Source organism: Dermacentor variabilis, chromosome 7 (genome assembly GCF_050947875.1).
Source record: "Dermacentor variabilis isolate Ectoservices chromosome 7, ASM5094787v1, whole genome shotgun sequence".
In the NCBI taxonomy this organism is placed as follows: domain Eukaryota; kingdom Metazoa; phylum Arthropoda; class Arachnida; order Ixodida; family Ixodidae; genus Dermacentor; species Dermacentor variabilis.
The window spans coordinates 54,810,471-54,829,245 of record NC_134574.1 but is presented as its reverse complement, the minus strand read 5'-3'; the positions used below and the strand labels follow the sequence as shown (position 1 = coordinate 54,829,245).

Here is an 18,775-nt window from a genome sequence, read left to right as displayed (position 1 = left end):
CCAGGGTTTGTACTTTTAAGTTTGTTAATGACGAGTTTGCGCAGGCGGGCGTTCAGGTCTACTACCTACTGGCGGATTCAGAGGGGGCCCTGGGAGCATTCCCCCCTCTTATTGTTACAGAGACAGGCCGGTACTTCTCCGCTGTCAAAATAATGGCGGTGGAGGCAAAACAAGTGGAAAGCACCGTTAGTTGCGCGGCATGGTAGATGCCACAAGCCAAGTGAAGTGAATTGCTTGTGCGGCCCTAATTGTCTAGCTAGGTGAGCTTCAGCTTCGTCGAAAATTCTAGCACTACCTTTCTGTCTAGTCTAATTACTGTATTAATGACTGCGAGGATGTCATATGTGCAGCAACAGGAAAGCCGCGGGTAGGTGACTTTCCCTCTAAAAGTTCTGGTGTGCGAGCGCCTCCTCTACAGTGCCCTTGAATGGCAGCAGCTGTTGCACACGTTTGTACGAGCAGGAGCCATGGTGACACCGGATGCAGCTAGGCAGATAAATGCGAACACTATGCTCACTGCTGCCACTCGGCACCTGAACTGAAAACGTTGAAAGCTATTGCACTTACGATGTCCACCGTACCCGTAAACGATGGCCTGGATTTCTGGAAGGCGTGGTGGAAGGAAGATACCCATACATGGCAACTCCCTGGCGTTTCCAGGTGAGCTCTCTATACTTTAGTCGGAGGTATTCGAGAGGCAAAAGCCTTCTCAAGCGTACACAATCGTCACCGTGGCCTTTAAGTAAAAACCATGTCGTTATCCTAATCATGGTAGTAGCCTTGATAATTTCAACTCGGGGGTGGGGGGGTGGGGGTGGAGCGGATTAGTAAGAGAAATTCTTTCTTCATGAATGCAGCGTCAGGCACCGTTTCACGGGCATCTCACGGTGAACCTTTCCTTAGAGACACCAGCGCCAGAACGCGCAGCCTAGCAAGCGCCATAGCAGCAAAAAGGGAAGCACGCCATAAATATTCGCCATGACATCACCAATCGCTTATCACTAAGCAAGAGTGCCCGAGCTGCGATAATTTCCAAATGCGCACATTTCTCACGAGGTGCCGAAACTGCGATCGAGATTAGGCGCGCGAACATTCCTGAGCTTCAGCTCGGCAAAGCACTGTTGGCGACATTCGGACGAAAGATGATGCGTGGGTTCTCGTTGTTTCCTAATGCCGTCTCATTTTCTTCGCATCCTTAGCGGCCGGCGTCAGCGATGCTGGGGTGATAAATGAGAGCGTCTTGGCGCCTCCTGGCTTGTGCAAGAATATGTGCACTTTCATTGTTGTGCTTTGAGTTGTCCTGCTACATTCACTCTCAGCCATTATGTCGCTTAATTCGTACAGTAAGCCCGTCTCTGTTTAATATATTAGATGCAGTAGCATGCGTCCGTTGATATGCATATGAGGACTTGTGGCTATATAGCATATCGTGTGCTGTGTGAACTTGCACTCTCCGAAGAAAACAAAAAAAAAAGAGTTTTTTGGACATGTCCGTAATTTTATTGCAGTGTAGAGGCTTTTGAGATGGAGGCATAATTTTACTTAATCGGGGGTGGCATAGATACCTCAGTTGTGACAATGCGCTCAGTAGATTCGTGGTCCCGGCCTTGCCTTATAAACCATGCATAAAGTCACAATTACAACGTGACAGTTACTGTTGGTACTGCCAAAGAGAGCAAAACTGATCTCATAACAATTCAACAAATGAAAGTTGTTCAAACGCTCAGAACATGTTAGATGAAATTGCTCCTCTCATGGTTTAGGCACATACTTCCATCTCTCGGCGGCTCTCCTAAAGTTGGGTCGTAGTATTCACAAAAAGAAAACCAGCGGACTTATCAAGGTGAAGGTTGAATTGACGGACCCGGCAGTTTGTGGTATAACATCGGAAAGGGGCCATCACCAGCTCTGGTCATATTGAGCTGACAAGCGCGAGCATACATTGTGCGATAGCGATCGCATCTACAAAATATTATATGGCTAGGCGCCGCCGAAAGATCTGAAATTTCAAACAGAACGCCGTCCTTCCTTCTACTCGCGGCCGCCGCGCTCCGAGCCGGAGGATGACGTACTCGTCTGCCTGCGCCTACGTACTGGTGTCCGCAGTGTGACGTCGCTCGGGGTGACACGTGACTTCGAGAATTATTCAAGAAAACATCTGTTATCTGTACGATTTCTTGCTTGAGTTGAAGAATCGAAGTGTAGAGAAATAATAAAACACACACACGGAATGTCTGCGTGTTCTTTGTTTTACTTTGTACCCAAGCAAGATAGATGTACTTTCGCTTCGTCTGATTGTTCCCACGGTCGTGCGTTCACGTGCGCAGGTACCGAAACTATGTCACTTTCTACCGTGTTTCAGTGCGTGATCATGCTCTCAGGTCCGCTTGTTCTGCCTCATTATTCGTGTAGCACGGAATTATACCGATAGTCATGTTTCCTTGTGCACAGCGCGCGAAATCGTGCGCTGTGCGAACGAGACAACAGCTTGCGCGCGACGCCATCCGCAGAAGTTCGCAGCGCCAAAAAGCGAGAAGAAACAAAAATAAAGGCGGGGCCTGTGACGTATGCGTCCCGTGATCCTCGAGGTCCGTCACGGAAGAACGCAGGGAAGGAATTTCGCTTGCGGAGGCTAGAGAGGGCGAGTGGAGAGAGCGTCTTTCTTGACAGTGGAGCCCGCCTGCTGGAATAATGGGTTCGCGGCACTTAAATATTTCTGTCTCGGCAATTATTGAGCAGATTTGAAAAATTTTTGCGACAGAACGCTCCCTAGCGGACACATACCAACTTACAGCGTATAACCAAAATTTGCTATAAGGCCTGGTGAGGGGCCCTTTACAGCGTGGTGTGCCGCATATTAAGCGCCACTGTTTCGACTAGAGAAATAAACTGTTGCCGTGAATAAAGTCTTTGGTGTTAGGATCTGCGAAGTTCGCGGATGACTGGTCCAACTTGCGTGGCATAGAACAACAAAAGAGGTGTGAACAACTTCACTCACTGATTTGCTGAGAAGTTCGGTGCTGCGGTAGCTATGCAAACAGATTTATTCGGTGTGCGCTTGTTCAGCTGCCCTGCCGTGGCTCTGCTAAAATCTAAAATCAAACGTGTACCTTGACGTGCCATCACCTATTGAGCCGTAAGGTTTGGCTTCAATCGTGTCGCGGTATATGCTCCTTCCTATTATTTCCTTCCTCCATGTTTTCAGCACTTGACTGGCATTACGTCTTGCAGGCGCCCAGCAGCGTGTCGTACGTGGGTAAAAGTCACGTAGGAGATTCTCTTTAACGATAATTTGCCCTCACAAACCGCAGATTATCTAATTTTTTGGCCCATTTGATGAAATATCTTTGAAAAAGCCCCCGGTAGCAGTGAGCGCTAAATTAGCTTGCTCTCTTCCTCAAGTGTTCAAATGTTTATTGTTGTTTTTGCACACAGGCGTTTGATAGAGAACAAGGATGTCATCCTCGCTGGAAAAACGAATGCCCAAGTGTTCATTCCGCTCTGTGGAAAAGCGCACGAGTTAAAATGGTGAGTTGCCTTACAAAATTCTGCGGCATGTTTCTGTTCATAGTAAACAATATACAGTGAACTCTCAATTAAGTGAACTTCAAGGGACCGAAGGAAATAGTTCACTTAACTGAAAGTTCACTAAACTGAATAGTCACTAGACCAACATAAGGCATGGCATACAGAGTCAAAATTTGAAGTGCAATTCATGGAGGAAAAGACATGGCATCCATAGTGTTAGATATGTGTGAAATGGAATTTGTATATATCAACAAGTACAAGGTTCATAACAGTTATAATGCTGCCTTTATCACTTAGAAAAAAATCTGTAACCTTTTCTGCACTTGTACTTTTAAAGCACAGAAAGTAGCAAAACTGTCCAAAGAGTCAATGTTTTGTACACTTCTTCTGGCACAGTTTGCTGTTGAGACACAGTCTCTCAACTTTCCAATGTACCCTACAACCTCAGCTAGAGTTATAGGGCTTGAAACTGGCTCTGCAGCTTCCTCTTCTTCGTCTTCTTCGCCTCTTCTTCAAAAGGAGGAGACGACAACCATACACATAGAAACACACACCACGTGGTTTATGGTGTGACCGATCGCCGCTTTGCTCTGGCGGCGTTGTAAGCGCCAGCGATGTTACTTTGTTCATGGCCTCCGAGATTACATGTTTGCTCGTCTTGTGCGGATGATCTCGAAGGCCATGCCTTGTTGCCGTTGGTTTTCCACGCCGCCGCTTTGCCCCAGGGGCGCTGTAGCGCCAGCGACGTTACATTGCCGCTGGAGTGGCGGTTTGATGAGGGCGAACATCGGTTCTGATCGTAAAAGTAAGCCTTAGTCCTCTGAGCGAGTTCGTTAAACTGAAATATTGATTGTTCCGAAATTCGTTTAAGTGAAACATTTCTGCATAGAATCTATGCGAAAACTGCCGGGGATTTTTCAAAAGTTCGTTATTCTGAAATATTCGATAAACGGACGTTCGTACAACTGAGAGTTTACTCTATACGGATTTATGCTCCCTGATGCAGTGCGGAGAAAGGAAAAGTGAGAGTAGAATACGTCTTTACTGCTTTTAAAGTGCCCTGTCATTTTAACGTGATAGTGGAACGCCTGATAATCGACGAATATAAACACTCCTTTCACAGACCGCATAAGGGCTATGCGCAAACACAATGTGCAGTGGCATCGGTGCAGTGGTAGCGAAAAACCAACAAACGAACGAGCAAATACAGACAGACAGAGAAACAAACATACAAACAAGCAAACAAACAAACAAATAAACAAATAAATAAATAAATAAATAAATAAACACAAACAAACAAATAAGAAAGAAAGAAACATCTTTGCACGTATCACAGATATGACTGACAAGAATTCGTTTGTGTGATCGGGGATTTGACGGTACTGAATCTTGCCGAAAAAAAAAAGAAGCTCTATGGCAGAAGGGGGAGGATCGCCACGGTGCTACGCCATTCAGTCGCCTAACGTATGGGCTCCGCCAACTCCTCTTAGCGGCGAAACTATCCCGACCACGGGATGTTCAACCACCAAGAAGTTTGCCTAACGTCTTCCCGACTCAGCGGATGCCAAGAGTTGCAAGGTGGGACCTTTGTTTTTGTGGTATTACGAGTCTTCAATTTCCACACCAAGCCGAAGGCCTGGCTAACCTTAAGAACCAGGGCTTACGGCGCCATATTCTCGGCTCCCGGCGCGATAGCGCTTTGTCCACACAAAGAGACGCTGGCCTCCGGCTCGCTCTAGGATGGCGTGATGGAGGTTGTGGAGATAGAAGGAGAATCACTACCTCCTGAAGAATACGAAAATGCTAACGGATAGATCGCAGCCCACGGACGCAGATACAAAGCGAGAGCTGACGCCAACGTGGCAAACAAGGACGAAAGAGACGCGAGTGGAGAGTGCGCTTGCACGATGAACGTACACGTGTACCGACGCTCGCCACCGAGGCAGCCGCAGCTGCTGGAAAGCGACTGCAATATAATAACGACCGGGAGAAGGCCTGCATATGACACAACAAAGCACATAGCGCTCATCAGGGACAGAATCCTGCTATAGCGGCCACTGAAAGAATGGAGTATGCTGAGGCAGACCTACTCCGAATTAACGGAAGGCAAAACACCATAAATCATAAGCTCACCGATTTTGGAAAACGCCACGAATACAGCAGTATCAAGGAAATTCGCATCAACCAGGAAACTTACGCCACGACCGCATTCATCATGGCGCCGGAAAATGTATCCAATGGGGTAATACACGGAATACCAAAATACGACAAACCAAAGAAACCCGAACATTCTACATGCTAGGCGAATGGGACAAACAGACTCGGTGGTTATTGTGTTTGAAGGGACATATGTGCCGCATTTTGTTTACTATAGCGGTGCGGAGTACAAATGTTCCTCATACAAGAACTAATATGATACATGCACTACTTGTGGAAGAGTCAGACACAGGGCTAACGTCTGTCCACAACCTAAAAACAAAAGGTGCCGGTCTTACGGGACACTGAACCCAACCGAAGAGCACAAATGCGAGCCAAGCGGATATCTGTGCGGTAACGCACATTTAACAGGAGAAAAAAGCAAGGGATGCTTCAAAACACCATATTTATTAAAGAAAAAAGACGGGAACAGTGGACAGCTCAAGGAACAGGAACTGAAAGCGACAAACAACTACGCCAATGAATAAATTCAATAGCACACAAGACAGGAGGCAGACACTATTGGCTAGAAGAGATCTCCTGGAAAAACAAAGAACAAAGCGGCAGGAGGAACCTAGAGTCCGTCCCCAGGCTCGGAGAGACCGAAAAGACAGGAGCTCCACACAGGTCCAGATCTAGGTCAAGACCCGGCTCAAAGACAAGGGATGGATCCAGACCAAGGGCCCTCTCTCGATCGAGGACAGAAAACGGCGCAGACCCTCTAGTGGACTCTGGCTGTGGCTTGGCTAGCTAAGCGCAAGTGAACTGGGCGAGCACGGTGTCCGAAGCTCCCCTCTCGTCCGGGAGGGCTCTCGTAGTGGCTCAAGATGGATGCGCCCTGGGGTTAGAATTAATGCAAGTTCAAGATAGAGTGTGTAAGCGCGGCTGAACGAGAACGTGGAAAGAAATGAATACACTGAGGCAGCGCTGACTTTCAACTATAGATTTTATCTTCGCACGCATCGACAAATATTTGCTGTCCGAGCGGTAACGAACGAGACAACAAAAAAGAACAATCAATGGTGCATGTCGATGAAACGTACACATCTCCAAGGCGTGATCAAAGTATGTGCTGTAACAGTTGTAACGATAAGCCGAGGAATCGTATCTCTTTTTCAGATAGCAACACTGATAGCTTGCTCACGCATCTTTCCTTTAATATTGAAATTTCATGAGCCTCCACAACGTCCCTACACATCCTGCTATGTGCCCTAAACAAAATAGAAGTACTTCGAAACGTTGGTTTGCAGGGGCAATCTCGGCAACGAATGGCCAAATGACCCAAGATTACCCTAGTGACCTTATATTGATGCTCTTTTAGTCTCTCATTGATGCATCTGCTATTTTATCAACATACGTTCTTCCGCAAGAAAGCGGAATGGCACAGACAACGTTTTGAATTAGAAATTGTTTGCGATGTTGAGTGGAACATGCGTTCCTTTTGTTATATCCTGAATTAACCTGTTTGAATAGCTTCTGTAGACACTCATGGGCAGAGAAAACCACGTCTGCCCCTGACTTTGCCGCTATTCTTCTGAGATTATGTGAAAATATATACCATGAATGTATGGTACCACAGCAACTTTCTTTGCTCTAGCAGTGGAACTGCTTCCCTTCTATGAGTTTTTACACTTCCTGCTCAAGCCCTCCGCTACAGAGATGAATATACGCATCGGGTAACCAGAATCTGCCAGGCGCTTGGCTTGATCTCTGAAACTGGTTGCCACTTTGTGGTCACATGACTTCATCAGAGGAATATTGAAACACGATGTTACTACTGCGCGTTTTACGAGTTTTTAATGAGCGGATATCATCGGCCTTAGTGAGATTAGACCTACGCATTGCTGGATAATGGACATGCCCTCTGCTATAGAGGTTTCCCAGATCAGACGCAATACGGGGTAGGTTTCCTAATCCATAAGGACATAGCGGGCAACATTGACGAATTCTACAGCATTAATGAGAGGGTAGCTGTAGTCGTAATCAAACTTAATGACAGGTATACATTAAAGGCTGCACAAGCCTACGCTCCAACATCCAGTCACGATGATAAGGAAGCAGATCAGTTTTGTGAAGACGTTGAATTAGCGATGAGAAAATTGCAAACTCAGTATGCTGTAGTAATGGCGGACTTCAATGCAAAAGTGGGGAAAAAGCAGGCTGGTGAACAATCAATTGTCAACTACGGCGTTGATTCAAGGAACGCTAGAGGAAAGATGCTGGTAGAATTCGCGGAAAGGAATAAACTCAGAATAATCAACACCTTTTTCAGGAAGCGTAGCAACAGAAAGTGGACCTGGAAAAGCCCTAATGGTGAAACAAATAATTACTTCGTACTTTATGCCGATCCCAGCATAGTGCAGTATGTAGAAGTGATAGGTAGGGTAAAGTGCAGGGATCCTAGGTTAGTGAGGGCTAGGATTCACCTCAATTTGATGAGAGAAACAGCAAAATTGGTCAAAAAGGAAGAGGTCAACCTAGAGACAGTAAGGGTAAAAGCAGACAAATTCAGACTGGTACTTGCAAACAAATATACAGCTTTCGAACAGAGAGATGATGATATATAGAGCTAATAAATGAAATCGTAACTAGGCTGGCTTCAGAGGCAGCAATTGAAGTGGGAGGTAAGGCTCCAACGCAACCAGTAGGCAAGCTCTCCCAAGTAACAAATGACCTAATAAAGAAACGACAAAGCATGACAGTGTCCAACTCAAGAGATAAGATAGAATTCGCGGAACTGTCAAAGCGGATTAAGAAGGCGAAAATATGTGATATATGAAACTATAACGTGCGAAAGGCTGAAGCAATTAAGCCGTAAAATATAGACGCAGCCTGAAATCAGTGAGAAAGAAACTTGTCATAGGACCAACCGATATGTACGCACTGAAAGATAAGCAGGGTAATATTATCAGCAAGCTCGTAGATATAATAAAGGAAGCGGAAGAATTCTATATTGACCTATACAATACCCAGATGATTCAGGATACCTCCATTAGAAACAGTAATGAACAGGATACAGAAACTCCTTCTATAACTAGCGATGAGGTCAAAAGGGCCTTGCAAGAGATGAAACCAGGAAGAGCGGCAGGAGAAGATGGAATAATAGTCGATTTAATCAAAGATGGAGAAGACATAATGCTTGATAAACTGGCCCCTCTTTATACGAAGTGTCTATCGACTGCAAAGTCCAAGAAAACTTGAAGAATGGAAATATTATACTAATCCACAAAAAGGGAGACGTTCAAGAATTGAAAAATTATAGGCCCATTAGCTTACTCCAAGTATTATATAAAATATTTACCAAAATAATCTCCAATCGAATAAGGGCAACACTGGACTTTAGTCAATCAAGGGAACAGGCTGGCTTCAGGAAGGAATACTCTACAATGAATCACATCCATGTCATTAATCAGGTTATCGAGAAATCCGCAGAGTACAAAAAGCCTATATATATGGCTTTCATAGATTACGAAAAGACATTTGATTCAGTAGAGATAGCAGCAGTCATAGAGGTATTACGTAATCAAGGAGTACAGAACGTTTACGTAAATACATTGGAAAATATGTACAAAGGTTCTACAGCTACCTTAATTCTACACAAGGAAAGCAGGAAGATACATATAAAGAAGGGGGTCAGAAAGGGTGACATAATTTCTTCATAGCATAATTAACATAACATAATTTCATAATTTCACTGCGTGCTTGGAAGAAGTATTGAAGCTATTAAACTGGGAAAGCTTAGGAGTAAAGATCGTGGCGAATATCTCAGCAATCTTTGGTTTGCCGATGACATTGTTCTGTTCAGCAACAATGCAGACTAGTTACAACAAATGATTGAGGACCTTAACCGAGAGAGTGTAAGAGTGGGGTTGAAGATTAATATGCAGGAAACAACGATAATGATGAATAGCCGGGCCAAGGAACAAGAGTTCAGGATCGCCAGTCAGCCTCTAGAGTCTGTGAATGAGTACGTTTGCCTAGGCCGATTAATCACAGCGAATCCTGATCATGAGAAGGAAATTCATAAAAGAAGAAAAATGGGTTGGATCGCATACGGCAGACATTGTAAGCTCCTGACTGGAAGCTAACCATTATCATTGAAAAGAAAGATGTACAATCAGTGCATTTTACCGGTGCTGACATATGGAGCAGAGACTTGGAGATTGACAAAGAAGGTTGAGACCAAGTTAAGGACCGTGCAAAGAGCGTTGGAACGAAGAATGCTAGGCATAACGTTAAGAGACAGAAAAAAGCCGTTTGGATCGGAAAGCAAACGGGTATAGCCGATATTCTAATTGACATCAAGAGAAAAAAAATGAAGCTGGGCAGGTCATGTAATGCGCAGGTTTGATAACCATTGGACCATTAGGGTTACAGAATGGATACCAATAGAAGGGAAACGCAGTCGAGCACGGCAGAAGGCTAGGTGGAGTGATGAAATTAGGAAATGCGCGGGCGCTAGTTGGAATCGGTTGGCGCAGGACAGGGGTAATTGGAGATCGCAGGGAGAGCCCTTCGTCCAGCAGTTGGCATAAAGTAGGCTGATGGTATATACATATATAGGATATGTAAACGTACCAAAAAAGGGACTCATATCAACCTTCTATTCTAACCAGCTATGTTCGGCTTACTTCAACGTAAAAAAAAATGATTCCTGCATGAAACCTGCACATATAATGCCAGCTCACAGTCGTTTCTAATGCACACGGATCTGTTAATACAATGGTGAATTATATTTAACAGATTCCTTGAGTTGCTTTTTTTTGAAGGAGCGTTCTACTTTGCACAATTCATACGTAAAACATGAACATAGAATGTTACCCTACAATCGAAGAATTACTCCAGCACACTGATAGAATGATAATATCATAATTCAGGAATTTCTTGTTTTACTTTGGTTGATTTAGCCATTCGATATGTGTCACTGTGGTCGTGTCCAATCATGGCCAATACTCCTAAATGTTCGTGTCCCACTGTGACACAAGAAGCACAGAATCTCTAAATATTGCTTAATAAGTGCCCTATTTTTCTGTGCGTACAACTGTGAGCACCAAATTTTACGCATCGCAGTTAGCTGTGAAGAATTTAATTATGTGCTTTTATCGAGCTTCCCTTCGCATAGATTCGAACATGGGCTGCACGAGTTCTTTTTAATATGAAGTAGAATATTGGCTATGTCTGTTTCACATCTAGCCGAAATACCACTGTCTTCCTGTCACCTTACATTACGTCTACTATATTTTGTTCCATCGCTCCTTGCGCGGTTCTAAACTGGTTCTGTGTTAAGCTCCAAGTTTCTGCTCCCTGTTCTTGTACCGGTAGAATACAATGAGCGTACACATTCTTTTTTTCGAGGATAGCCGTAAGCTGTTGATTATACTATCAGCTGGCACAAGACAAGGGTAAATGGAGGTCACTGGTATAAGCCTTCATCCTGCAACGGACATGAAGACCAGCTGAGTAAGAAAGCTGAGTCGACAAGAAGGAAAATGCATAGAGAGAGAGAGAGAGAGAGAGAGAGAGAAAAAGCAAGCAGAAGAAAATTAAGGAGCCATTTCACCCTGTGAAGGTGGTTGACGAGCGAAGCTGCTATGGTGGTGTAAATTATACTGGTATAGTGTTCTGTTGGTACGTAACTCTCCAGGCGTACGGGTCACGCGTGGCCTTCCCAAAGCGAACGGTGGAGCGAAATGGTACCAAGATTCCGCTTGGTCGCCTTATCAAGTGCGCACCACGTCACGCATTACGTCATACATACACAGAGCCACCGCCGAAGGGCATTTACGACGCCGCTCTGAAGACGCAGGTGTTGCCGATGCAGCTGCGACGGAACGTCGTTTAGACGCAGGTGGCCTTTAAGCCGAGCCTCGATCCTAGCGACGGTATGCGCTGACCGGGCGTAGTCCAAAGGATTGCAGGAAACAAAACACGTTTGTTTGTAATTTGCGATCGTGCATACTTCCTAGTTAATTAGCGGAATGAAACCTGCAAGGACTAGAGTTTTATTCTAGCGGACAAACATGGGGCTTTCCGTTTCCCTCCTGTAGAAGCCCACGTATTGGCAGCAGTCGAGAATGTCACAGTATTTGCAACGTCACTGTGAACTAACTGATTATGATAAGTAAATGAAACTCGGCGTAATGATAAAGTCATCTTAGCGGCCAATTTCAGTACAATTTTTTCCGAGCTCTCTACATTAGATTGAGAGTTACCGCGCATTCGAGAGAAAGTTGGCTTTGGCGCAAGGCGTTTTTTTATTTGCCGCCACGATTTTTCGGGAGCGTAGCTATAGACAGCTTCGCTGTAACATGTAGGAGGTAATCTGAAGGTTAGTAGATAATCAAATGTAGAAATGTGGTCAGGAAATTTGCTGGCTCGTCATAAAGAGGCCCCTTCAATTGTAACTGATAACCTAGCGCCGATATATATAGCTAGCACCGATATATATATATATATATATATATATATATATATATAGAGAGAGAGAGAGAGAGAGAATTGATAGGGCCAAGGCAGGGATCCATGTTACCCTGGCTGAGCCTGGTTGGCTATCCTGCAGTGTAGGATGGCGAACGGAGAATGAAAAATTATTAGAAACATAAAAGAAAAGCTGACCCTATACACTCGCACTCATGCACAAGGCTTCGTTTTGCCCCATTTTCAAAGAATGATTGGACACTACTCGACAAGAGAGTTGCCGTTAGCTCTTGTTTAAGGCATAGTCATACGTCTGAAGAACAGTCTCAACTAGAAAAAAAAATTGTGGGGCCGCAACATTCATAGGGGGATAGATTACCAGCAAATCTGTATTTAGGCTGCGTACATGGTTCGCATACATGGACTGCATACATTTTAAATCATGAGTTTTTTTCACACGGCACCACCATACGCCGACACAAGCGCCGCCGCGGTCACCGCAACTCTCATGCATTTGCCGCAACCGCTGCGGGGGAGCGCTGTGAGTGCGGAGCGATCGGACGCGCCTCACATCGGCTCCGCCAATTTTCCTCCGGTTTACAGAAAAAATCCAAGAGACCCCGTTAAATTTTGCTTCTACTGGACGGACAACACCCGGCGCCCGAAGATACCGCTCTGGAGCAGGTGGACCATGTTTTTGGGCCTTTTAGGCCAATTTTTGTCTCCGCTACTTCACCCAACTGGGCCTAAGGGCCGGGCTCGATCTCCATCGTTCTCCGCGGCCGCCATGGCGGCCTCTGCTTGACGCGGGTATGATCCCGAGGCGATGACCTGGTCAGAAGACGTCGCAAAAGGTCCGTCTTCACTTGAAACTTCCACTCCGACCGAGGAGATAGTGGATGAAGGCCATTTCTCGTTGGTGGCACTTCGTAAACGCCAGCAACGCTCGAAAACCTCGGCGGTTAACGGACTCTTCATGAGAGCCGGTGTTTCTGTGCCTCCGAATCCTGAAATGTCCAACCCTCAGCTCTCGCAAGTAGCGGGATCGAAGAAATGGCGGCCCACCACTATGCCTCGACTCTGCAAAGAAGATTTCACGATTGTCATCAAGCCCAGAGTGACGATCTCCCTGAAGACAGCCCTGCAGAACGGTGAGCTTGGTGCTTTGCTCTCTACTTATGTAAATCCATCTTCGGTGGACATTCTTAGTGTCTTGCCCATCTGAGACTAGAATATCATCATTGCCACTGCTCAAGACGTCAATGCGGCGAATGTGCTCGCTCGGGAATTTACACTCAATGCTTCCAAAGGCCCCATCTCGGTGGTCGGACACGCCGAAGTCAACGGTGAAGTCTGCAGGGGGATTATTGCGGTCCAAGAGCAGGAAACTTCTATCACCATGAAATCTAAAGTCCAGTGGCGCGGAGGAGAGAGAGCCTTCATCCGCAAGCTGGGGAATTCGACGATTGCCCTGCTTACCTTCGTGGGACATAGAGTACCGCGTTACGTGCACTATAACAGTGTGGTGACTGTGGTGCGCGAATATAAGCGGACTATTCCCGCGTGCTTCCGATGTGGCACCATCGGTCTCCGCCCGGACTTATGACCGAATCCTCAAGACAATCGCTGTGGACACTGCGGCGAAACGGTCGCAGTCCTCGAAGACGGCAACATGGCGCCCCACGAGTGCACTCCTGCCTGCATCGCGTGCGGTGGCGGTCATCTTACGGGCTCGCAAGACTGCAAAGCCAAATTCTGACGGCTGCAACAACCGGGCAAGCCGACCGGTCAACGAACCCAACCTCGGACTGCAGTGCCCTCGGGTCCTGACACCACTCCAAAAGCTCCCACGACTAGCAACAAGAGGACGAAAGGCACAACCGGACCAGCCCCACCGGCGGGCACCTTACATGGACGTGCCACCAAGTCTCCTCGGTCAACGAACCCGAAAGCGACACGGGATCCAGACGCCCCTACATTCCAAGACGGGGATTGCCCGGCTATCGAGGGCCCTCCGCCTGGCGCACCAAATAATACGGCTCAGCCCAAGGTAGGCAGCCGAGACGGGCCTTCTCCGCCTCCCCGCACTCCCCTACCTTCTCCCCCACCAAAAATTCCTTCTCGTTCCCCCCTTAATTCTGACGCTGTGGGCCTCCGCCGCGAGCTCGAGACTCTCCGGGCACAAAATGCTCAAATTAACGCCAAAATTCACGCTCTAGAAACGGCTCGGTCCTCCCCGCTCCCTGCCCAGGTAGCTCCGGAACCGATGCAAGTGGTGCCAGCGGACCTCACACCCTCTACCTCTCACGTGCGTTTCACAACCCTCGAAAACGCCCTTGCCGAATAAACGACTCAGATATCAAATTTTGGCCAAATGCAAGACAGCTTTCTCAAGGCAGTCACAGCCACTGTTACGGCCGCCGTGACGGCCAACATTATGACGTGGCTTGAGTCAAACGCCCGGCTTCTCCGCCGAACAGGACCCCTCAAAGACGCGAACCGGCCATCAAAATTCACCCGACCCATCGATCTAACCGAACTCTCGGAGGAGCCGGAATCGCTCCCGCTGCAGATGACGGAACCTGGGGCAGCTCTCTAAGGTGATCTCCCTTCAAATCAACATGGCTGCGTCCCCTCCCAACCAACCCCCTAGAGGCCGGCGCCCCCCGCAAAGGCAGCAAGCTCTCTCTCTTGTACAGTCGAACTGTCGAGGTTTCAAAGACAGGACGAAACGCGTCCACCTAAGGGCGTACATTGACGATCTCGAATACCCCGCCGCAGTCCTTGCACTGCAAGAAACCGGAGCTGCGGTTAAGCTCTCGGGCTGTAACGCTGTTCAGCGAGACCCGTCCACCTGTGTCCTAGTCAATAAAGGCTACACAGCGCAGGAGGTTGAGCTCGACCTAAATCTGGAATATTCGTCCTGCGGCGAACAGAGAGCCCCGTACAAATACTTAATATATACTGCCCCCAGAAACTAAAAAAAAAACGCCACTTTTTATAACATCTTTAGATCAGCGCTAATGATCGCGGGTCGCAATCCCCTGGTGATAGTGGACGATGTTAACGCCCCCTGTCCCATGTGGGGCTATCGCAAGGAAGAGCCGCGCGGTCGTAAGTTGGCGGGACTTATATCTACGCTGGGCATCACTCTTCTAGCCGACCCGGTCCACCCAACACGTGTAGAGAATTCCGTCACTCGGGACCTGCCCCGACCTTACCCTCACGAAACACATCCGACACGCAGACTGGATCAACACCGAGGAGACCCTCGGCAGCGACCACTGCATACTGAACACTGTTATTTACACTCGACCCTTATATTGCCACCTTGCCCAAGCCAAACTTTCCGACTGGAATGCTTTCCCCCAGACCCTCCCAGTAACTTCTCTCTTGGAACAAGGCCACAGCACTTGAACGCACGGACTCATGCAAGCACTCTGTTCACACGAAAAGCAGATACAGCTTACGGAACGCGCACCGGACGTGGATAACCACCTGATGCACCTCTGGGAAGCTCGCCGCAGCCTAAACAAACGATGGCGGTGGCAGAAACACAATAGTAAACTCCGCGCTCGCGTCTCTGACCTTACTCAGCAAGCAGCCGAGTACGCTGGCCAGCTCACCGACAGTAACTGGGTAGATAGATGTAACAGTGCAGCAAGACAGATGTCAAGCCGCAACACTTGGCGGCTCTTCAGGAGTCTGACAGACCCTACACAAACACGATCGGAAACCAAGAAACACCTCACTTGCGCACTACACAACTTACAAGGAAACACGGAGCAGCTAGCGAACACTTTGCGCTCCCAATATCTTAATCAGTATCGAGACCCGCGAGGGATGGATTATTCGCATGCAGGCTGCGATAATCCGGAAATGGATCAGCCTTTCCAGCTTCACGACCTTCGCGCGGCTCTTACACGAATGCGCAGGGGGACGGCGCCCGGGAGGGATAAGGTAACATTCAAACTATTGGCAAACCTTCGATATAGGGCGTACGGAGCCCACTCGAATACATCAACGCCATTTGGACCGGGGACACTTCGTTGCCACCCGATTGAAGACATCATTGGCAACCTTTATCCCGAAGGCCGGGAAATCGGTAAACAAAGACAACCTCCGGCACATCTCCCTCACTTCATGTGTAGGAAAAATCGTGGAAACGATGGTCCGTGACCGCCTCTCGGCATATCTCGAGAGCAAGAACACCTTCGCCGACACCGTGCTCGGTTTTCGACCTCATAAGTCGGCTCAAAACATCATTTTACAGCTTCATCACGACATCCTCGAACCCACAGAACACTGACATAACGACAAGATAGTCCTAGAACTCGATCTCAAGGGTGCCTTTGATAATGTTAAGGACGCCGTCATACTAAAGCATCTTAGCGAGATCAACTGCGGCGCTCGTACATTCAACTATATCCAATATTCCTTAACGGACCGCTTGGCCTATATACGTCTGCAAGAGACCGGGTACGGCCCGTTTGAGATGGGAACACGGGGCACACCACAAGGCGCTGTGTTGTATCCGCTTCTCTTTAACATTGCCATGACACACGTCCCGGCAGGGTGTCGATGGTGTTCAGCATGCACTGTACGCCGACGACATCACCACCTGGGCCACTACGGGAAACATAGGAGAGATCGAGGAATGCCTGCAAGCAGCTGCGATCATAGTAGACCACTATGCCACGTACTGCGGCCTTCAATGCTCCCCGTCCAAGTCTCAATTTGTGCATATCCGACCTTCCCCGAAGTGCAAAATCTCAGTTCAGCTTTCTCTCGCCAGTCACCCCATCCGAGAAGTGGAGGAGATTCGAATACTCGGTATCTTCATTAATCAACATCGCAAGGCAGACATAACTCTTGCCAAATTCCTCAGGGTCGGCGACCAGATGGGCCGGATGGTTCGCCGCGTTTCCAACAAGCGAGGGGAGTTGCGAAGTAAGGATGCGGTGCGGCTCGCACATGCCTTCGTAACTAGTAGAGTACTGTACTCGACTCCCTACCTACTCTTACGGAAACATGACGAAGATTGCTTGGAGGTTGTACTCCGCAAAATGCTCAAGAGAGCCCTCGACCTCCCGATCTCCACTTCCAACATGCGTCTTCTCGCGTTGGGGGTGGTGAACACCTATCAGGAAATTCGCGAGGCGCATCTCGTTAACCAATACGCGCGTCTCGCCTAGACCGTGTCCGGTCTACGCCTCTTGGACCGGTTACATATTAAACATGACCACCACATGATGGAAAGGGTTCGAGTGCCCGAACTGTGGAGACGTGCTCTCTACGTTCGACCCCTTCCTACTAAGATGACCAAGGAGGACCATAATGGCCGGCACCAGGTGCGGGCCGATGCCCTGCACCGCCACTATGGCTCTAAGAAACACGTCTTCTACGTCGATATTGCAGGCCCCAACCACTCCAGGGGGGGATGGTACACGGTTGCAATCATACAGGAGGAAAGACAAGTGGACGGCCTCTCGTTCAGATCACCCAGTTCAACGCATGCGGAGGAGGTGGCGATCGCCTTCGCAGCCTCCCATCCCGACTCTAAATTCATCCTCACAGACTCCCGTGGAGCCTGTCGTAACTTTCAATTGGGATGAATCACTCCTCTCGCTGACAAAATTCTTCGCCGCAGTATTCGCGACTGCGATCCAAGTCGTCACTCAATCACATGGGTCCCCGGCCACCAAGGCATGCCAGGTAACGAAGCCGCCCATGAGACAGCCCGCGTACTCACTTACAGGGCACCAGGCATCACTTGGGAGGACCTTGATCCAGATTACAGCCCTCTTCTTTCTTTTAAAGACATGAATGAGCACTGTCATGCCGAACACCGCCGTTACCTGGCTCCTATGAAGGGACTGGGTAAAGCTGGCGAACGAACTCTCCTTAGGCTCTTTACAAACTCCCTGCTGTGCCCGGCGGTTCTCAAGCACCTTGATCCTTCTTTTGACGGCGGCTGCTGAATCTGTGGGGAGGTGGCCGACCCCTTCCGCATTGTTTGGGCATGCAGGCAAAATCCTTTTCTCCCCATCACCCCTTCCCGAGAGAGCTGGGAGGTGGCCCTACTCGGCTGCCAGGAACCATCGGTCCAACAAGCCCTAGTTCGCGGACCTGCGCAGCGGTCAAGACCAACGGGGTTCCAGAATGAGAGACTCCGCCCAGTATTGCAAGGGGTGCGACCCACTAGAGGTCTCTCCCGGAGCACCACTCTGTATATATAGCCCGATAAATGCTTTTCACCACCACCAACCGCTGCTGCAGCCGCGCCGGCACCTCCGACGCACTTGGCGTTATAACCAAGGAAGTACAGGCCACGTGCACAGGCGCCGTCGCCATACTGTTTCGCCATCTCCCCTATCTGTCTCATTCGCTGCAGCGCAGCCGCCACACTCTTTCCCTTTTCCCCTACCCGTGTCCATTCGTGTCTACGCGCCATGTCCCCAATAAGGACATGAGCCGCCCAGGGTACCCCCCTAGGAACGCATGCGAGGGGTGTGATTCCTCTCCATGCGCAGTGTCCCTAGTATGAACATGAGCCGCCCAAGGTACTCCTCCCCCCACCTCCCCCACGCCTGGGAACGCATGTAGGGTATGCATACGGAGGCCAGGGGTAAAC

At 48.3% G+C, this 18,775-nt stretch overlaps 1 protein-coding gene across 1 annotated transcript in view; it reads left to right on the top strand.

Moving 5' to 3' along the window:
- The first annotated feature begins 451 nt into the window (after window positions 1–451).
- Window positions 452–18,775, top strand: part of LOC142589043 (putative thiopurine S-methyltransferase) — a 50,929-nt gene continuing 32,605 nt past the window's right edge. The window contains exons 1-2 of the mRNA XM_075700831.1: window positions 452–660; window positions 3,436–3,528. Of these exons, the coding sequence (XP_075556946.1) occupies window positions 569–660; window positions 3,436–3,528 (185 nt within the window). The 5' untranslated portion in view covers window positions 452–568. The remainder of the gene's footprint in view (window positions 661–3,435; window positions 3,529–18,775) is intronic.